The following is a 21,087-nucleotide window of genomic DNA, read 5'->3' as shown; positions in this document are numbered from 1 at the left end:
TGTCTCTCATCTGTCACTCTGGCAGACAGACATCTTCCACAAGTCCTTTGTCATGCCTGCCAGTCCAATGCATGAACCTTGTATGAACAATTCCGACTTTAGAAAGTGTCAGTGAATATTTATGTTTAGATAAATGACTCAAGTCCTCTTACTCAAGTTCTGTGTGGTTGTGGGAAACTGGAAATACAGAACTCAAACTTGCTGTTGTGTCATTGCTGGCCAGGTTGGATATATAATGGAAAGTCCCAGGCAATGTTTATTCTGCAGCAAATGCCAATGGGATCATTGCAGATGAGCTGGCTGCTGGCACAAACTGTGTCAGCCTGGAGCTGCCTCTGATCACTGACACTGCTGATCTGTCTGAGCCTGGGACTGGTCCTGGGGCCACGTGAACACAGGAGACAGCATGAGACATCACTCTGCACTCCACAGGGCAGCAGTGCTGCCAGACAGCTCTGAACCATGCTTGCTACTCCTGGGACAAACAAATACCAGTTGCTGAGCAGACCTTTTACTTAGAAATGTAGAAGCAAACTGTAGCTGATGCTGAGTGTTAAATGCCACGGGGTATACTGAGAAATCAGATCTACTGAAAGCTCCTTTTTCTAGTGTTTATTCCTTAGAGAGGTTTTCTCTTCCTAGCAGCTTTACTGCCCACAACACTCTGGGTTGATTTTTAACAAATTAACTGGGAAACAGGTCTGAATACCTGCCAGGGCTACTTGTGGTCTCCTCCAATCCCTGTGGCATACAGCAGAGTTAGTAACATGCATTGCAAAGACTATTGGTGACCCAGAGTCACTCCCCTGCTTACAAAGGGCATTACAGGTGGAATTCAACCTTCACACAGGGGTGGATCAGATGGTTTGGACCACTCTCAGTGTTACCAGGGTTGTGTCATTGCCTCACAGACCACAGGAAGCTGTTTGCTCAGGCATAAAACTATGTTTGTGTTGACACAGAAGCACTTGTTTCTGCTTAGTTAGGGCCTGTTATAAAACCTTCTGATCTCATAACTTTCCCTTGCTTCTAATCAGCTTTGGCTCAGGTTTTACACAAATACACAATGAAGGAAGCTTCATTTTCAAGCATTGGCTAGGGACACCTGAAGTTTTCATTATTCATGTTATTAATGGAGATGCCCAGAAGTGTTCTGCTGGTACAAACTCATTCATGTGCTTCTCCTCCATGGCCTTGCCGTCTTGTTCTTGTGTCCTTCCTACTCCTGCTACTGATGCCTGGCTCTGCATGCTCTGAGCCTATCTCCTGTAGCCAAAGCATGGGAACAGTCCTTTGGAGACACGTCACACTTCCAAAAGATTCTGGTGATTTTTTCAGGGCCACTGCATGGTCAGCTCACTTGAGGGGAAAAAATATGTAACATCTTCTGCATATTCCCAGGCTTCTGTCTTTTGAATGGCAACATCCATGTAAGAACAGCTGAAACAATGGAAAAATTATTCACTGGAGTGCCACAAATTGATGCAGACAGACCTTGGAAATTGTATTACAGTACTCAGGACTTCCTGAAAGAGATGTTACCATCCTTCTCCAACTGATTGTTCTTGCCTTTTCCTTTGCAGCAGAATGATATTTCTCACCTCTGAGTATTGACTTTAAGGAAGAGGATGTGTCTTGACTTTAAATCTGAACTATAATAGTCAAACAAAGCAGAGAAGAACTGGGAATCCACCCAATTCTTCTAGGAACAAACATATCCACTGCCTTAGGAAATGAGAGTTTTGGGGGGAGGAGGTCTACCCTTATCAAGAGGCTGTTTCAGAAGAGAGCAGTTTCTTCTCATAAAGCAGAAGATTCCAGCTAGGCTGTTGACATTGAAAGAGTAAAATAAATATTTTTCAGCATTTCTTTAAAGTATGTTTACACTGGAAAATTTGGGGTTTTAAATAATATAAATATATCTAGGACAATAACAGTATATTGGTGTAAACACTCACTTGTGGGGGTATTTTTTAATAATGGATTCAGAAGCAGTTATTCAGTTGATCGTATTTTAATAGTGTGAGAGTATGGAATAGAGAATATAGATGATGGATCAATGGGTTGTCTATAAGCATGCCTGAGAATTGCTGATCAAATTCCCTGTTTTTTCTGTGGTGTTTCTAACATATGCTAACTCTCAATCAACAAAACAGTGTAATATAATGTGGGATCAACATATTAAACAATATGATAGATATTAGGGTAGTAATAATTCACCTTTAGACTTCACACCATGTCCACTGAAATCTGTGACAAGCTTCCTGTTAACACCAGTGAATGTTGGACAAAGCCAAAATGGTTTGAGCTGCTGATCTGTAAAAGAGACACTCCTTTAAAGGCTCTAGAAAACAGCAAGCAAAGTAATTTTTAAGTCCTTCAGAGTGCAAGACCAGACAAGAGGTTGACATCGCTCTGTTACCTGCCATGAGATCTGCAAGATGGCACTTGTTGTGCAGGAGGAATTTAAAATGAAAAGCCATACCTAGGAGAGGAAGAGAAGCATATGACTGACATTTAGACCTTCAAAATATGTTGACCAGAAATGTGTGTATGCACATATGGGCAATTTAAATGCACTGAGCTGGCTGACAGCTCTTGCTCCAGCTCACCCTCCTTACTCAATGCAGAGCAGCCCTTATACTGGAGAAGCCTGAGATCCAAACAGCCCCGAGCAGAGGGAGGTCAGCTCAGCCTTTCTGTTCCAGCCAGGTGAGACCAAAAGCCCCAGTACACCCTGCAGAAGTCTGGGGGCAGAGACACCTTTGTGTCTGAGGTGTAAGTGTGTCCCTGTTCCACAAAGTGGGCAGTCTGTCCTTGCCACCAAGAGCCCCACTGGGATAAAGGGATTTTGCCTATGCCTGGAGAGAGAGGGACAAAACTCTTTAACAGCACACAACAGTGACTAGCTACAGCTCATTTCACACAGCTGAGGCTTTTTTTAAAAAGGATTAAGAGTGTCCAAACCCCAAACAATGTGAGGGCCTGCTTCAATACGCCTGGAAGATTAATCCAGCTGTTTAGGGCTGGCCACCTAAAAAAGCAAAGCCTGCCTCCCATAGTTAGTGGAACTCCAGATACTAGGACATGAATAGCTTGGTTTAAGCAGAGGGCAGACTGGTAGCTAGTGCTAGATAAAAGGATACAAACCAGCACTGTAAATAAGAAGTGAACAATTATAAACCTGTAAAATACCCTTCAGGAAACACATGACTGCTGGAGGCTAGATGCTTTCAGCTTGTTCTGCTTATAAGTTTCCACTTTTTTTTCCCCCTTTTATTCTTGTAGGGACAAACTCTGGCTGCATGCACAGCACAGCCTGCTCCAGCCAGGACCAGAGGCCACAGGGAGCAGTGGTGCCCTGGCCACTGCTCTGGCAGCCTCCTGAGCCAGGGGAGGGACCCCACGGGCACAGAGTGTTCCCTGCTGGCTGCGCTGGGAGCTTCAAAACATGTTTATGTCGAGTCAGCAAGAACCGCCCAGATTGCTGGTGCCACTGCTCCCTCTCCCTTTCCAGGCTGCTGGAAGGAGCTGTGCCAAAGTCTGAGCCCACATTTAAGTCTGTTTCAGGTGCTACCTGCAGTTGGCTCCTGCCTGCCCAGAGTCACTTGCCCCCATCTCACCAGTGCACCCAAGGTCACCTGAAGGTGAAGGGCAGACAGGGCTGCCCCTGTGCCCCTCTCCCTGCTCCAGCTCTCCCTGTGCTCCAGCGAGTTCCAGCAACGCGGCATAATTAGATATCAAACCCTTCCCCACCCACAGCAAGGCCAGGCAACAGCAGACAGTGTGTCCTGGTCAGCTGGAAAAGGAGTCCTCCTGCTTGGTGTTCCACAGGATGCACCGCTGTCAAAGGCTTGAGGGGACACCCAGCTCATAACTCAAGTACGTCTCTAAAGCACAGAGGTGCTGTGTGGGGTGCCCTGCAAGAGGGGACCATGACAGCTGTAGCACAGCATGTCAAGCACTTGGTGGAGTTTCAATCAGCTGGAAATTAGAGCAGGAGAGAGCTGGGTAAGGAGACCTCCAGCAGCAGCCAGCTCTCCACAGCTGTGCAGGGTCTCTTGGATGCCTCCATCCAGGCTTGCTAATGCCATCTGTCTGCCTGGGATGGGGCTGTGTATGGGTCTGTTTGCCCATTGTTAAGGCTCCCTGAAGTGCAGGAGACAATGTTTGGGTTTGCCTTGACCTTGCAGGCACTGCAGTGGAAAGCTGCTCTGCACAGGGGCTGCAGCCCACACTGGTGCCTTGTGATCCTTGGTGCCAGGATCAGACCTTTGGTGTGCCTGGGGGGAAGAGCACTCAGGAACATTGTGGCCAAATGGAGACTTGTGTGCATAACAGCATTGTCAGCTTCAAGTACCACGAGTCATAGTTCACAGCCCTTAAAATGCTGATTTGGGTTGTTAAGTAAACAGTGTTTAATCCTCTCGTTTAACATTAGATTTTTTTTTTTTTTTTTTTTTTTTTTTTTTTTTTTTTTTTTTTTTTTTTTCTTTTCTAATTTGCTGTAGAACTTCACCTCAAAATGTGCATGGCACCTCTCCCAGGTTTATTGAGACAGTATACACCACGTGAAAACCTATAATATAAGTTCTAATTCTAATGCCAGTTCTCCCCTTTCTCTCTCAGTCCTTTCCCCCATGCCATGGGCTCCTGCCTCTCCCCTGCACAGCTCCCTGCCACATCTGCCCATTTCCATCCACCAGGCTGAGCTATCTTGACCAGGGAAGGGTGCAACCTCTGCTCCAGTGCAAAAAGAAGCTGCCAAGGTCATTAGTTTGTATTCTTTCCCACACCATTGGAGGATGCAGAATTTGATTTCATGGAAAGCTGGTAGAACAAGGAGTCTCTGCCATGTCTCTGATTACAGGGTGGAAACCTCCTGCCATGCTGGCAGGTGAAATGTGTGAGCACAGCCCAACTCAGCTGGTGCTTAGCAAGGCAAAGCCAAAGCCCCTGCCTGCCCCACAAAATCCATCCAGCATTTGGGTTTCAGCCACCTACCACAGGAATGAGGGGCATTTGAGAGAAGAGTTTGTTCCAGCAGACTGAGTAAATGAGTAAGCTGCTGTGGGTTAGGAAATCCAGATGTGGTGGAGGATGGTACAGACCTGCAGAACCACAGGGGCAGAGGGCTAGTGGCTCTGCTGCCCTTGCTAGAAAAGGGTGTAGTGAAAGAGTTGCAGTGGGGGTCAGGCCCTGTGTCATGTGCCAGAGGCAGTATAGCCAGGGAGGCGAAGGGAAGGAAAGAAATCAGTGAAATTCTGTGGATTTATGGTGAAGGGAAGGACAGGCTGTAGAACAAATGGACCCATATGACAAACTGAAGTCAAATTTCCAGCAAGAAATTCCAGAGCTGCTGCCACCACAAGGTGTGCTCACCATGGATACAGGCTGACAGTGTGCCCTTGAGTTCAGGACAGCCATGCCCCTTTTCCCAGCAGGGAACTTGGAAACAGCAGGATAGACTCACCTGAGGGTTGGCTCAGCCTTTGGGAGGTAGAGGTAATTCAGTGGCCTCTGTTGCCATTGGGTCTTTTGGGCCAGTTTTACTCTGCATGAATGTTAAAATACCTACACTGCTTTTTGCCATGAAATGGCTTTGCCCTGACTGCAGTGATATCACTTTGCCTGAGCTTTCCAGCATGCTGTGTGCCTGTAGCCAGCTCAGGCACTGCCTTGCCCTTCAGCAATGTTTCCATACTTTATGAACCAATGGCCATGTATTTATAAAACACACAAATCTGTCCCCTCTTTTGTAGCATGCTATAAAGTAGACTTGCTTTGAGCATTCCTACGCTTTTGTTCCTGCATTTTCTTCCTCAGACCTTAGGAGTTTTTTATCCTTACATCCTAACCAACTAGCAGTTTTTGTAAGGTTGCCAGGAATAGGTAAAGATCTCCATCATTGACCAGAACTGTCTGGATTCAACTCCCTTCCTTCCCACAAACAGCCAGCAAGCTTATGGCTATACTGAGACAGTGCAACTCCCCACTGGCAGACACTATTGACATAAAATAATTTGATGCTGCTTGCAATCCCAGCAGCCACATCAATTGCACTGTTACAAAGCTTAAGTATGGTGCCACTCAGGAACCAGGCAGAAGGCTGATACCAGCATCCCCAGTCAGCCCCAGCTGGAAAGAGCAGAACTGGATGGTCCATCACTGGTACAAAAATCATCATGTGCCCACGTCCTCATTTCAAATGCCTTAATTTTAATTTAGAAGCACTCCATAAGGTGCCTCTGCAAGGAGAAGGGCAACAAACAGCTGGTACCTGTTAAAACACAATAAAAAAAAAAAAGTTAACTGTGTATTAAAATCGGTCAGGTCATTGGAATGCATGATATTCATTGTCACTTCTACACCTTGTGTCCCATGAAGTTTAAGATGTATTTGGAGAAAGAGACAGAAACAAATTTCTGAGCAGCCAACAGATTTAATTTGAGAGTTGCTGCATACAGCAATCTTCTCTGACCCACTCCTCTGCTGTGCCAGAGGTCCCTGCCTTTCTACAAAGAGAGACCATGTTAGATCTTTCCACTGCTTTAATATAACTCTTGGGGAGGTTAAGATGTCAGACACTAGCCAGGCTTTGGCATCTCTGCTAACAGTATGTTATGCACTGTCATTTAGCAGAAGATCAAACCATAGGGATTAGAGGGAAATTCTATTGACATATCCTGGAAGTAAATTGAAATATTGCTGTGTCTGACCTATGTGTACCTTGAAGTGTTTAAAAAAAAAACCAAAAAGCAGCAGCCCTTCAAGAGCCCTGAAAACCTTCCAGTGCTGAAAAACCTGGCATGCCTCTTTGTCCTCAGGGAGTTTAATAAAGATATATAATAGCACAGACCACCCCAGACTGTTTTAATCTTCCCTTCAATCTCAAAGACTGAACTCTTGTATGTTTAATTTAAAGGTATTTGTCCCATGAGGAAAATCTGCTGCCAGAAGCATTAGTGCTTTTCCAAAGGATGTTCCTTAAATATGAATGAGCTGAGCCTCTGTGATCATTTTAATTGATCCAGCAGTGCTTGCAGCTAAAAAAGTAAAGCTGTCACCTTTCATGGCAGACCAGACCTTTTCCCCTGCTGCCTAATATTTGTATTCCTGACACTTTACAAAGATAGTCAGTCTTGCTCAGCCTGGGAGATTTCTATAAATTCATGATCACAGCAGTTAACTTGATTCTGTCAAAATTGGTATATAGGCTGTAAGATTTTGCCCCAGAGAAAGATGAGAAATTTTTCTTTTAAAAGTGGTTTTGAATAAATAAAATGTCATTGACACAGAAACACTTACAGGCACTATGCCATCAGGACAGGCAGCAATGCTGGTGAGATAAACCATTCAGGCTCTTTTAGACTCCTTGTCCTAGTATCTAAAAGCTGACCAAGTAAGAACAAACTTTTAAAGTTTTTGCAGAGAAATACAGTCCTGAACACTATTAGACTTCAGTTTCACCTACAGACTCTCCACAGATAAGTTACTGGAGTTTTGAGCCAAGCTGGACACCCAGCAGACATCAGGGGCTAAGTTCAAAATTATTGCAAGGGCACTTTACAAAGAGGATGCCCATATTTCCATGAACAGCTGCATTTGTCCCCAAATACATGCAGAGTGTCTTTATGGTCATAGAATGGGTAACTCCTTTGTCCACAATGCATGTGGCTTAAGAACTTCTCTTTATATGCAACTTCTAAAAAACAGGAAGACCAAAATCTAGAATCTCACTGTTATCCATTGAGAAGTCATTAAGGGAGCTCTGGGAAAGGGCTGCCAATGGGAATGGGAAAGGATCATTCATTCTTTGTGCCCATCTGTGCTTTGAATATTCTAATAGGCCATGGAATGCAGTGGAAATATTTCAAACATGTCTACATCTCTACTAAGAAGCCAAAAGGCAGAAAGCAATTTATCTCACAGGGGACACCAAAAAACGCTGAAAATAATTTTCTGTCATTTTAGGTCATGACTGTGCTCAGACTTGTGGTACAGAGGTCTCTCTTCCAGGTGAACTCATCCAACCTGGTGTGGCTTTGCAAATGCAGAAGCATTGTCAGGAATTGTATAATAGTATGAAATTTCAAGACATCTCACAGAATCACAGAATATGCTGAGTTGGAAGGGACCCAAGGATTGTTGAGTCCAGCTCCTGTCTCTTCATTGGACCACTTCCAAGAATCACAAGAGCCTGAGGGCATTGTCCAAACTTCTTGAACTCTGTCAAACTTGGTGCTGTGACCACTTCCCTTCGGAGCCTGGTCCAATGCCCAACCACTCTCTGGGTGAAGAACGTTTTTCTAATATCCGGCTTAAACCTCCCTGACACTTCAGGGTCCTGTCTCTGGTCACTACAAAGAAGAGATCCTTCCTCTGTCCCTTCTTTGTGCATCCCATGAATTTAATAAATGATGATTTTATTGTCAGGTACTCCCACACCTCACATGAGCAATTCCATCCAGTCTGTGAGAATAAAGTACAGTAATAGAGGAAAAAAGTCTAAAAAGGAACAAATACTAAGATTTGCATACTCTTGGTCTTTCTAATTTCAACAACAGAAGCAATTAAAGTGCATCAATCGGGTCTTTTTTTGTGATAGTGATGTTCTTTAGTGTTTTTAACAGCTTGCAAGTTCCTATAACTATAATCAGCCTGATCCCACTGTGCTCCCTGTCAGACACCACAATGGCTATAATCTGGCACCTGCTTGGTACAAAGCTTGGAAGTGAGCCTGGGTGCCCACAGAATAAAAATTAGTGTGTTCAGTGCAGAGGGAGAGGATCAGAGGGAATTTAGGAACACTGGTGACAGCCTTTATTTTTCTCTCTCAGCAAGAGAGTCCTGGCCACGACAGGTCAGAAAACACTGCTATTGTTCTGCCTTAAACCTTCCTTTTCCAGATGCAGAATTTCACTTTCAGAAGGAGCTGGTGTGGGGATGTGTTTCCAATAATATCAGCTACCTCCATCTGTCTCTTCTGGACTGCCCAGCTTGCTCTATTGTCAGACTGTTCAGAAAGCAACAAATATTTTTTGCCTTGACCAGCTGGCAAATCCTCTTCCTCGTGCCTGACTCACAGAGATGAATCACCTAGTAAAGCAGTGGGTTTAGATAGCCTATGCTTTTTCATCCTTTCAAATTCACTCTTTCTCTGCAGTGCAGAATCCAGTGGATCCCATTGACCAGGAAGTGTCTCAAGCAGATTTTTCTATAGAAAACCTGTCTCAGATGCTGATTGTTCTCCCCAGTAAATTACTTTAATTTCTCTGATAGAGATATCACTGAAGCTGTACAGAAATCTCTCATTGGTTTAGTGAAGTACAGGGACCTATATTACAACTTTATTCACATAAGAAAACATTTACTCTTGGTCTGTGTTCACTTTGAAATTCCTCATTGGAATGGGAAACTGTTAAATAGCAATCTTCATTGCTGCCTGGTTAAACACAAACAGAGCCATGAATTGGATTCTTGTACACAGCATACAAGTTTTAATTAATGAAAAGTGAGAGGAGAGGAAAGGGAAGTGATTTGTAACACTAAACAATCTGCACATTTCTTCAAATGCTATTGTTGCCTCTTTGTGAGATGCAGAGACTGGCTGCTGTGGTCTGGGAAGAGCCTGCTGTGCTGTGGGCTGTCTTGCAAAGAGATAGCAATAACAACATGGACTGACAGCTTCACAGCCAGAGATGCAGTGAGAAGCCAGGAGTTACTGGCTCCCAGTGGTGGCCTGGCTTACCTCTCCTTTCACAGAGTCCAGTATTGTCAGGATCTAAAAAAAAAGTGCAACAGCCCAGATGGGTTGCATCAAACTAAAAAAAATGGAAAAAAATAGAGTTTACCTGTAGGTCAGATCACACACCTGTGCTTGCTGTGGGATACTTGCTGTGGGAACTGTTCTGCATTTCATCCTCCTGGACTGGAGAAGGTAGTTTGGAATAAAGGAAACCAGTGCTAGCAGGTCCAAAAGCACAGGAATTGTAAATCAAGTGGCCTGGTAGTTCTGTAACAGCACAGTCAACATATCTTTATCTTGGAAACACCTTTTGGTTAATGTGGGATTCCTCTCACCTGCTCCAAAATGAGGTGTACAGTTCATGCTAGCAGTATAGGTTCATTTTATAGTCAATGGAGAAAGGTCATGTGCTTCCCAGATCACATCCAACACGTGAAATATTAGGGATGGGTACAAGTACAGGGGCAAGTGTTTTTTACCTGCCTTTCTTGACACCAGGATATTAATTTTTTCACTGGTCACAGTGAGGGTGGAAACATAGACAGTATGTGCTAAAAGCTACCCAGGCTTCAGTATCAACATACAAAAATTTCAGGGCTGTATGTTTCTATCTTGTTTACATACTGTGGTTGATAAAGGAAAAAAAAACAACTTACAATTAGAAAGGATAATTATGACAAAGCTTCATAAGATACAGACAGGTAGTGCACAGTGAACTAACACTGAATTGAGAGTCGGGGCACAGGAAAACAGAAGCTACTGAAGGCCTGTCTGTGGTCACAATCCAAAGCTGTTTGCCCATTTCATTCTGGGAAAGCATTTCTGTGACTTCTTTTTTGACAACATCCTTTCTTTTATTCCCAAAATGACAGCTGAAGAAAATCATAGTGAAAGACTATCAAAGTTGCTCAGATTTAATCTAATGCTATCTAGCAGGCACTGAAGAAAGCAGCAGCATGGTTTAAGCTAGGCTGAACAAAGCAGTGTGTGTGTGCTGGGTGTGTTTGGAGCAGCTTTTCCAGCTCTGCCTCCCCAGTGCAAACTGCAGCCTGCAGCTGTGGTTTCTCAGTGCAGGGAAAGAGAGCAGCTCCAAGGAGAGCCAGTGAATGCCAGCCCAGCTTGCAGGCTGGCAATGGACACATGCACAGGGCTGTGTCAGGATAGTGCCTGGATCTCAGAGGTGCATGGATCCTGGAAGGGACACACCAGTGCCTGCTCTGGGGTGGCTCAGTAGATGATTCCTTCTGGTTCCAGCAGCAAGTACTTCTTCATAGACAGAGGGATGGAGAGCAAGGGGACCTCTCGATGGCACCTTCCTGACAGTATTGCCCGAATAGCACACCTGCACAAGTGCATCAGTGACCGTGGTGAATTGCTGCACACAGTGAACAAAGACTCATAGAAATCCTGGTGCCTCTGTGAAAAAAACCCAGAAGTGTGTTTTAGGGCAACCAGAATATTTGGAGTAAGGATTTTTGAGTTAAAATGATAATTATGTCAAAGCATGTAGTTTGTCCCACAGTTTTGCCTTTTGACCTCATATTTTCCTCTTTAATTTCTTACTTTTAACTTAAATTCTCCCTTGCATTTGCAGCTAACTCATCCTGTTCACAGAAGTCTGACCTATGCAACAGAACCTAGAGGTACATAGTCATAATCATGTAATATGGCACTTTAAAAATATTTGCTGACTTAAAAAAATTATATATACACATCAATAAATATGAAGAAACACTAATCAGAAAGAGCCAAATCTTTTCATTGGCTGAGTACAAGGACAGCTGAGCTCCAAAGGATAACGTTGCAATTTAAATATCCAAAATATGGGATTTTTTCAGTGAGTGATATGCTTTTGCCAAATGTGAGATATTAAGTGGGGAAGTCCCCATCCTCTGAGATGTTCTTCTCTTTCTTATGGTTTGGTATGGGCTATGAAAATAATAAGCCTGGATTTTACTCAGTTATGACTCATTGAGAGCTCACCTCCAAGACATCCTCAGGTATGGCTGCCTTCCACTTTGATGTCGAGTTGATGTGTTCATAGGAGTTCACCACTACCTCCACAGCTCTGGGGTGGGAATGACAGGCTTGTAGCACCTGCAGGCAGGATGCATGGAGACCATGAGTACCCCAGGAAGCTGGGGCTGGCCCGGGTGCTCAGCACTGGGCACAGCAAACTGAGGCAGGCACAGCCAGTTATGGGAGGATAAGGCTGGAGATGCAAAAGACACAAGGACCCTCCACACCACTCTGTGCAAGCACAGCAAGAAACCCCAGGCTCATCACCAGTTTAAGACAGAAATGCTGGCTTAGATCTCCACAGCAGTCTAGATGGGGTGGGGTTTATCACCTAAATCTAGAGATAGCTTGTTCTTAGCTGGGTTGAGTCACTCAACACCAGGTAAAGCCATGCACAAAAATTCTTGCTTCAGCACATGCAGCTGAGGAACAGAAAAAAATATCCCATCATATGAATGAAAAATGCATTCTTAAAGAAAAATTTAAAATATGACCAGAAGAAGAGACAGTTCATAAGCAAGGCTTTCAAGCCAAAGAAGGCTCTTGACACAACTGTTCTGCTCAGTAATTTTAGCTCAACAGGAAGAAAACTCAGTCTATTGTCACTCATATACAGGGGTAACATTGCATTCACCCAGTTTTGTCCCATGCAGTCTCCAGGTTTTGTAAACAAAACTGCAGAACATCCCTCTGGGATAAATGCCCTATGTTTTTACAGGTGGGCAAATGGTAGTTTGGAAGAGAGACCCACTTCATGCAATAGGATGCAGAAAGAGGAGACTTCAGGCCTTGCTCTCAAGTGCCCTCTAGGAGACTAAGCATTGTTCTGCTACAGACAGAGACTCCCCATCCCTGGCTCAAGAGGACACAATTAAAATTCTGGCCTTTTATTCAAAGGCTTCTGGTTGCTTGCCTTGTTATAATTTTACATATACAGTTGGAGAACTGCAAACAGTTGCTGGATGAGAGAGGATAAGTCCTGACTTCATCAAGCTCATTGAGTCATCCAATATATCAACACCCTTAGGTGCTTCTGTCAGTGTCTCAGGCTCTGCAGGTGCTTAAAAACTTCAGGAGGAATCCTGCAATACTTTTTCCTTTTTTTTTTTGGTCATTAGCTATGAGCCCAGGGCCAACACTTTTCCTTAATTCTCACATTTTCTGGCAATAATCCAAAGCTTTATTGAGATGCATTTCATTTTGAATAGATTGAATAGATTTTTAAATGTCAGATGTGACAAACTGAATCAAGCAGTCTCATCTCTAATCTTTGCTGTAGACCATGAAATACACATTTCATATAACTCAGCTGTATGAAGCCAGGTTTGACAAAGGGATGTGGTTTTTCTGAAATAGAAAATTAATTTGCTATGAAAAATCAGGCTTCAACCAGCATTTAGAGTTTGGTATTTCAGGTTGGTTAAGAGCAAAAATTAGGTCTGTGTCTGATTTCTGGTCCAGGCAACTTTAATTTCACTTCAGTTAAATTATATCACTCTTACAGTAGGTCATCTCACAGTGTTTGGGGAATCTGGGCCCACACTGACAGGACTCCAGCAAATCCAGAGAGCACTAAATCCTGAAGTTTGGATCTCTCATCCATTCCTGTTCAGGACACCACGCCTCTCCATAGCCCTACTGTACGAAGACATCCTTAACCTTGTGGAATTGCAGAGGGTATATCCTGGCTGCTCCATGGTTCAGTAGCAGCTGGTAACAGATGTCAGGCTGAGCAGCTGGCCGCACAGATGTCACTTTTATGATATACTGGAGGGGTGCACAGCCATTGACATCCATGATGTTGGCTTCTGCTCCTGCCTCCAGCAGCATGTGCAGCAGGACATGATCACAGTTCCAGGCAGCTTTGTGCAGTGGTGATTTGAAATCCTCATCACGAGCATTCACTTCAGCTTTATAGTCCAGGAGCATGCGGCAGATGAGGTGGTGATTCTGGCTGTATATCTGATCCTTATAGTGAAGGGCCCAGTAGGCTGCACAGGCCAGGGGAGTCTCCATGTAGGCATTGAGAGCATCCACCTGTGCTCCCTGCTCCACGTAAAAGGCCACCAGCTCTGGGACTCCCAAACGTGCCACGACGTGCAGGGGAGTCTCCTCGTCCTTGTTGTTTGTTCTTATGTTCACATTTGCTCCTGCCAACAGAAGAGGATGGGGGGAAATGAAGGCAATGAAACACTTGTTTGGCCATCATTCTGTATGTCTGGCCAACTCTCTGGCCTTTCCTTCCCAAGGAAAAGGTCAGGGTTTGAAAGGCACATGTAAATGCAAATAGCATTGATCCCGTGTTAGTTAAGTCTCCAAGAAAACTCTCAGAATCTTAAGGTTTTTAGCTCCAGCTTCAGATGTGATGTGCTTGAAGACCTTATCTGAACATTCTATTTCAGAGCAGCATGCAAGCCCAGATTTCTGGGTAAAAATGCTTTTTCCTGTGTATTGAGAACTGTGGAGAAAGTAGAGCGTTACTCCTACTCCGGAGAGCAGCTCTGCTCTGCTCTGTACCCTGAAAACACTTCCTGCAGCACCTCATTAACTGGAGCCCGGATGAAAGGACATTTTACAGCAGACCCGTGGATGGTATAAAGAACCCACTGCCAGCGGGGTGCGGATCCCGTTTGCAGAGCGGGTCTGGGCGCTCCGAGCTGGAGCAACAGCACCATCTGCTGAGCTGAGAGCTGGCACCGGGGAGGAGAGCCAGGAACCGCCTCTGGGCCGGGAAAACCCGGTGCTAATGCTGCTAAGCCGAGCTGAGTGCCAGCCGTGTCCCCTGTCCCCGAGACAGCATCGGCAATCCGAGTCTGGAGGTGGCGACCAAACGTGGGATCAGCGCTGCTTGCTGACCCCGGAGGGGATAAAGTGCAGGGACCTGGATGGATCCCAAGGGATGCCACTGATGGAGATGGCAGGTCAAAGATGCATTTTGGAATCTTTTGGGGCAGGAAATTACCTGACAACCTGGCTTCAGCTCCTGGGGATGCTACTCTGTGCATGTGCACACCCGTGGTTTGCTCCAGAGCTTTCCCATTATATTTGGAGCCTCAGCATTCAACTCACATGGAAATCAGAGTTTAACGAGTGCTTTGGGAGGAAGGGTGGATTTTAAAGTACTATTATGCTGTTGTTGATGGTGGGTGGAGAAAGCCTGCAGAATACATCCTTTCACTTGCATTCATCCTATACTGTGTTTCATAAGACTTTTAAGCTTTTCTATGCTAGCAAATTCAACTCCTGCTGTCAGGATTGTTTGCTTTGGGCAGGATACAACTGGCAGCATTTATTTTCCTTTCTACTAAACAAAATAATATGTATCTTTCCAGCAGAAGAAAAGCAATGTTGTTATTCATTTATGACTGCAATTGCCTGCCCACGAAGCATGGACTTTGCACTTGGGCTCTGTATCTCAGGAAGAGCTTTCAATAACAACCCATGTAACAAAACCAACCCAAAATTATTTGTATTGTTGTGGCGCAGTGTGATAAATAGGGGAGTCTCTCTGTAACTGAAGACTTGAACTGTGTTTCTTTTACTGTGTCCTGTGTCAGTACCCTTCTGTTCAGGAAATAGTGTGTGACAAATATATTTATGGAAGAGCTACATCTATTCACAGCCTCATTTGTTGCAGATGACCAGCAGCATAAGGTACCTTACTTTGGGAAAACCAGAATATCATATAATACCCTTTTTTTTCCTCCAGGCATGAGTTTGGCTGCATCCATGACAAATGAAAAGACAGTACAAAAAACTGCATCAAATTTTTAAAGGCCAGATCTCAAAAAACAAGTGGTGGGAAAAGTTTTACTCAGGTCCAGGAAATTTGAACAAGAAATAAGATGAGGAGTGCTCTTTCATGTGGAAATAGCTCAATAGTAAACCTACATGAACAAGACAGGAAAAGAAGCCAAGAGAAATAAAAATTCCAGGATTCAGAGGAGCTCTGCTGCTGATGGACTGATTAGGCAGTAGGCTAGTGAAACAATCTTGGAGTAAATACCAGTGGCCAGAGAAAGGGAAAGATAAATTGAGAAAACGGAATGGGCGAAACTTCCTCTGATCAAAGAGATGCCAACGAGGAGGCTGAGATGAAGACATGAGTCACCTGTGAATGGAAGGGATAAACACACATCTACTTTGAGAAACTGCCTTCTAAGAGAAAGCCCAGAGCATGGCCACCGTCTTTGTCCATGGAGCGTTCCCTTACCTCTCCGCAGCAGCTGCTGGGCACAGGGCATGGAGGTGCGCGTGGTGCAGAAGTGCAGGGGTGCCTGCCCGCTCATGGAAAAGCAGTTCAGCTTTGCCCCGTGGTTACAAAGGATCTTGAGACACTCAACATTTGCCATTTCACAGGCTATGTGGATGGCAGCTTTTCCATTGGGCCTGCAGTTGATTGTAGCTTTGTGATTGAGGAGGACTGAAAGACTCTCCAGATGTCCATACATGACAGCTAGATGAAGTCCAGTTGCCCAGGATATTTTTAATTTGTAGCTGGGAAGCCAGTATCCTGTACAAAGTGAGAATGTGTTACCAGCCTTGGCAGAGACTTTTCTTTGGACTATCCACCTACTGAGAATAATTCAAGGGGAAGAAAGTGTTGGAGTTTTTAATGTAATTTACTGTAATTTCACCAGCATAGTGCACACAAAGTTCTCTCAAGCATAACTTCATTTTCATTAAGCACTGTTACAGGCTGAATAGCCTGCCTTTTGGAGAGATAATTCCCATGTAGATGTACTCTGAAAGAAGCTATTAGACTTTTTTGTGACTGGTATAGATTAAACAAAACAAAAAAAAATATTGCTTAGAGAGTTTGAAATGCCACCAGCTAAAAAATATGGGGGAAGTGGGATCTCCTGCCTGCCAGCAGGTGAACAAAGGTGGCATTGGAATAAGACTATGGCATTTAGTTAGGACGGTGACTCAACAGACAGCTCATCCTACTGTTTCTGTGTGGGAGATGGCAGGATTTTGTGTGTCAGGGCTGGATTCAGACCTCCAGGGATGCATTACACATAGATGACCCCTGGCAATGTGGCTGCAGCTGTGTCAGGGACCTCCTGCCCACTACTGCCCTGAAGAGCACAGAGTGAGGAGATTGGATGCTGATGTAAATTAGGCTGAAGAGCCAAATAGAAGCAGTGACACTTTAGCATGAAATTTTGGCTGCAAAATGTTTGGATTTTTTCAAAAAATGTCACCATTTTTTTCTTTTTTTTTTTTTTTATTTGCAAACAGGTGTAAAGCCAAATATGCATAAATACTTGTTGCCAAATTAGGACTATATGCTTAATGACTGCACAGATACAGTCTCAGAACTGATTACTACAATCACTTGTTTAAGAAAAGTAAAGCATCACAATAATGTGCAGAAGGGCAAGAGAAGTCTAAATTTATTTTTTTTTATACAGTACCTGCATCTTAGCTAGAATGTGACCATAAAATTCTTTGGGTTGGATTTATCTATTTCTCCTGGTTGAAATCTGTTATCATGTAAAAAACACAGAAAAATATTAAAGATGTCAATTATAGTAAGGTCAAATTAATTCAAACCTTCTTTTAATATTTTCTGGTTTTATGCAGTTTTTCAACACTAATGTCATATATATATATTTTTTACAGTATTCATGAAGTACAAGCAGAAAGGAAACAAAGTGCAGGTGGCAGGGAGAAATTAATTAAAATTTTTCTTTCCTCCTAGATAAATTACAAGTATATTTTGAGATAGGGGCAAGAAACTGAAGACCATGTAATCTACTCTAGTACTAAATTTTTGGGAATGCCAGACCCAGGAACCCCCACTGTAAATGGCAAGAGCAGCAGCCCTGAGGCCCCAGAGTGCCTGAGCAGGGTGACAGGCTCCTGTGAGGACACTCAACCTGCTGACTGTGCAGGTTACACTGGCAGCTCTGTTAGGGCAACCTCCTCATCATACACCCTCAAACCAGGCACAGAGAAGCTGGGCTATATCCCAAAGTCTCTGCATACAGCAGAGCAAGCTTCTTAAATCCCCTCCCTATCCAACTGTACGAGTGGTGCTTCCCCTTGTTACCAGTGAACTGTGATCTACTTCCAGCTTATCCCATGTAGGGCTGGGTCTCCCATTTATGGCCAGATATAAGCCATAAATTATACATTAACAGCAGGAAAGTCATACCTAAAAGCAAAGTTATCACACACAATTATACCCACGATTTTCCTGCATGAGTCCACAATGTATTTCTTTACCTGTGCTGCTTGCAGGTGAGCTGTGCTCAGACATCCCCAGGGAGCATCTCCCATGTCCTCTGCCCAAACCTGCCAACATCTCTGAATTTGGAGGGACAGGGCAACCCTGAGCAGATGTGGGCTCCATGGGAGACCTCATTCAGCTTACCTGTTTCCTTGTTTCATAACATTAAAAAAGCCACGGTGCAAGGAAGATCAGCACCTTTGAGAGCACTCAGACTCTTTGGATGAGAGGAAGAAAAGGAACTGTCATCTATGCCATCTCTTTTCCACTTAATCACAAAGGGCTATGGCAAAGCTCAGACAGTCAGAATGGTGGGGTGGTGAATTTTCCTCCCCTCTTCCTCCTTGAGGAAACCCTCCTTTCATATCACATCTCTCTGTCATTCAGAATAAAAGAGTTGATAAAAGTTATTCCTGCCTCTCAGACAAATTGAATACAATTTTGTGATTTAGGCCATAAGGGTGCCTTTTCCTCTCTCTACTTTTGGGAAAACAAATAGAGACTTCTTCGAAAGAGCCTAGATAATGATTTCCATCACATGATCTGTGATTAAAAATCTATTCATTAATCCTGTAGTCTCAAACCACAACTAGATTGCATTTCAGCCTGCTGAGGACAGAAGAAGATATATTTTAATATAAATTCAACACAGTGTAGCTTAGTTCATACATTGTCCCTAAGGTAAGTACATCACAACTGCACCATCCTCACTCTGAAGAAGTCAAAAGAGCAGGAACCAATCATTAAATAAGGGGAAAACACAGAAAAAGAGAAGAGGTGAGATAGTTCCTTCTTTATGCCACAGAAGAGAAAGTGCATTTGCTGTGCTGCTGCTGCTAGAGGTGTTTATCTCCACATATGATCAACTTCTGGCAGAGACTGGTCGTTACTGCTTTCTAAATGCACAAGAAGAGTCTGTTAGCAAGTAGGTCATGAAGTATGTTGATTTTAGCAAAGAGAAAACTTGGTTTATTGCTTTAAGTTGTAAGGTTTTGGAAACTCTTTCAGTGTCTGTCTGGGAAACAGATGTTGTGTTGATTGTTCTGGTTGGTTTTTTTTCCACATTCTTTTTTCTGTTTTGATAAGCTAACACAATAAACTTTCTCTCATCCAGCAATACCCAAGGTCCACGGGATTTCCTTAGCTCCCCTGAGCTTGGGAGAATCCACTTTACTTCCATTTAAAATGGAAGGCAGGGGATATTTTGTGTTTCTAAACAGCCTGTATATGTGACTGGGTTCAGGCAAGAAGTGCATACACCCCATTTGGCCTGCATGTGGCCTGGGCTCTGGCCTGCCCTTCAGCAAGCCCAGGGAGCTGATAAACTCCCTGCTCCAGTGGCCCTGGCCATGTGAGCCCACTGGGACAGTGCTGCCCCTGGATCAGCTTTGGCTGCAGCTTCAGAAGAGATAAAAGTTCCTTGAAAATCACTCAAACCCCTCTACTTCCTGTCTGGTGAGTGCTGCCACATTTACCTTGTTTGTAGGATGCCAGAATCAGGTTTTCATCTTCGACTTCAAACACTGTGTCCACGTCTATTTTCTTTTGGCTCAAGAGCTCTTCCAGTGTTGCAAAGTCATTGGACTTCAGGGCTTCAAGAAAAGCTTTTTTCACCAACTTGGCAGCTGCAGCTCGAGTAATTTTCCCCCCTGTGTTCTCTCCCTCTTTGTAGGTCTCCTCCAAATCCATTTCCAAAGGTATCTGTTTGTGCTGTGAAGAGGGGCACACTGAGGTCCCTATAGCACAGTTGCATGCTGAAGTTTCTGAAGACCAGAAGGTAATTTTATCACTCAGTCATGCTGATCTGCTTGTTCTATTTATAAGAGGAGCATTCCAGGCATCGAAATGTCACTCTTAGATATCACCACACTCTCTTGATGAAAGAGAGGACAGACACACTAGGAATTAAAACAAAATAAGAGTTATCTCCATGGGCTTCATACACCTTAAGCTTCATTAACCACCTGATTGCCTTCTGGTCCTGCCCATGCCCTTACATTAGAAGACATTAGTTCTGAGTGTTGTTTCTCAGCTGCAGAAGCACCCACACTTCCTTTCAGAGTTGCCATGGCTCATTTATTGGCTGCAATGGGATGTGATGCTCTGCCTGCAGATGCCTTTTAACTAGTGCAATTCAGCAAAAAGAATCTAAAAAAATCTCCAAGGCACTCTTCATGTGGGAGGTAACCCACTCTCCTCCAGGACAGCATTCTGCTTGCTGGTGCTGAGATCAGGGGCAACAAGCAGGAGAAATGGAAGGAGAAATGCTGGGACATGGGGGCTGCAGGGCTGTACAGCCACATTATGGGTAGGAGATCTCTTACACTAGTGCAGGGGGTTAGTGTGTGAATTAACTCAGCTGCAAGCACAGGAGGCTGCATGGGTACATAGGCTCTTCTCCTTCCTCTGCTCACCCTTCATCTAAATTCAGAATTTCTCTCTCACAAGCCCATCACTCATGAACACTGCCCCCTCCCTGCTTTCTCCTACAGTCTTTGCCAGCCCCATCCCTGTACTGACAGCAGTCAGTGTAGCTAGCATGAACTTCTGCCATGCATCACTTAGAAGTGGTTCACACCTGCCCCCACTTGGGCTGATGGATGAGACCATAGCTAAAAGGACACTATTTACCCTTGATTTAAATCACCCATCAAAGCTCACACCACTACAACCATCATTATAAAGAAATCTTCATATTTTTCCTTCTTGTGAGCTTGGCTGCCAAGTGGGTTGATGGAGAAACATGGTGACAGTGGAAGTCAGAGCAGCCTCTCTGCTTGGAGAGTTTGCAGAGGCCAGGTTCCTCAGGCAGCCCCATCAGCAGCTGCAGACCCCTGCCCATGGGGCTGCTCACCAGCTCTCTCCTACAGCCCGTGCTCAGCAAAGGTGGCACCAGACAGCAGTCCATACCTGTGAGTTCCTTCTACCTATGAATTTTGAATGAAAGATACTGGATTCCCCAAGGTAATGTACATTGTAATAGACACAAGGGGAAGGAAAATGGCTGGCCCTGGTGCTATAGGTCCCAGGCAGCTCATCTGTGTCTTTTGAGGCTTAAGAGGAGAGTCAGCATCAGGCTTTT

At 44.3% G+C, this 21,087-nt stretch overlaps 2 protein-coding genes across 13 annotated transcripts in view; one reads left to right on the top strand and one right to left on the bottom strand.

Moving 5' to 3' along the window:
• Nucleotides 1-21,087, top strand: part of SGCE (sarcoglycan epsilon) — a 452,776-nt gene that overhangs the window by 197,758 nt on the left and 233,931 nt on the right. The window lies entirely within an intron of this gene.
• On the bottom strand, nt 6,309-19,767 carry ASB4 (ankyrin repeat and SOCS box containing 4). Its single transcript, XM_079302454.1, has 5 exons — nt 19,481-19,767; nt 15,981-16,280; nt 13,427-13,917; nt 11,732-11,845; nt 6,309-11,164 (listed from the first exon to the last, which is right to left on the bottom strand). The coding sequence occupies exons 1-5, from the start codon at nt 19,692-19,694 to the stop codon at nt 10,976-10,978; spliced, it is 1,308 nt and encodes a 435-aa protein (XP_079158580.1). The 5' UTR covers nt 19,695-19,767; the 3' UTR covers nt 6,309-10,975.

The sequence above is a fragment of the Erithacus rubecula genome, assembly GCF_903797595.1.
Source record: "Erithacus rubecula genome assembly, chromosome: 3".
Classification (NCBI taxonomy): Eukaryota; Metazoa; Chordata; class Aves; order Passeriformes; family Muscicapidae; genus Erithacus; species Erithacus rubecula.
The sequence above is the reverse complement of the archived record's forward strand: the minus strand, read 5'-3'. Positions and strand labels throughout refer to the sequence as shown.

Excerpts from the sequence above, each read along its gene's own strand:
- ASB4 (XM_079302454.1), bottom strand. The coding sequence starts at position 19,694 with ATGGATTTGGAGGAGACCTACAAAGAGGGAGAGAACACAGGGGGGAAA. Across the intron at positions 16,281-19,480 it reads TCTGGCATCCTACAAACAAG|GATACTGGCTTCCCAGCTAC; the intron begins GTAAATGTGGCA and ends CACTTTGTACAG. Across the intron at positions 11,165-11,731 it reads TACCTGAGGATGTCTTGGAG|AGGCACCAGGATTTCTATGA; the intron begins GTGAGCTCTCAA and ends TTTTTTTCACAG.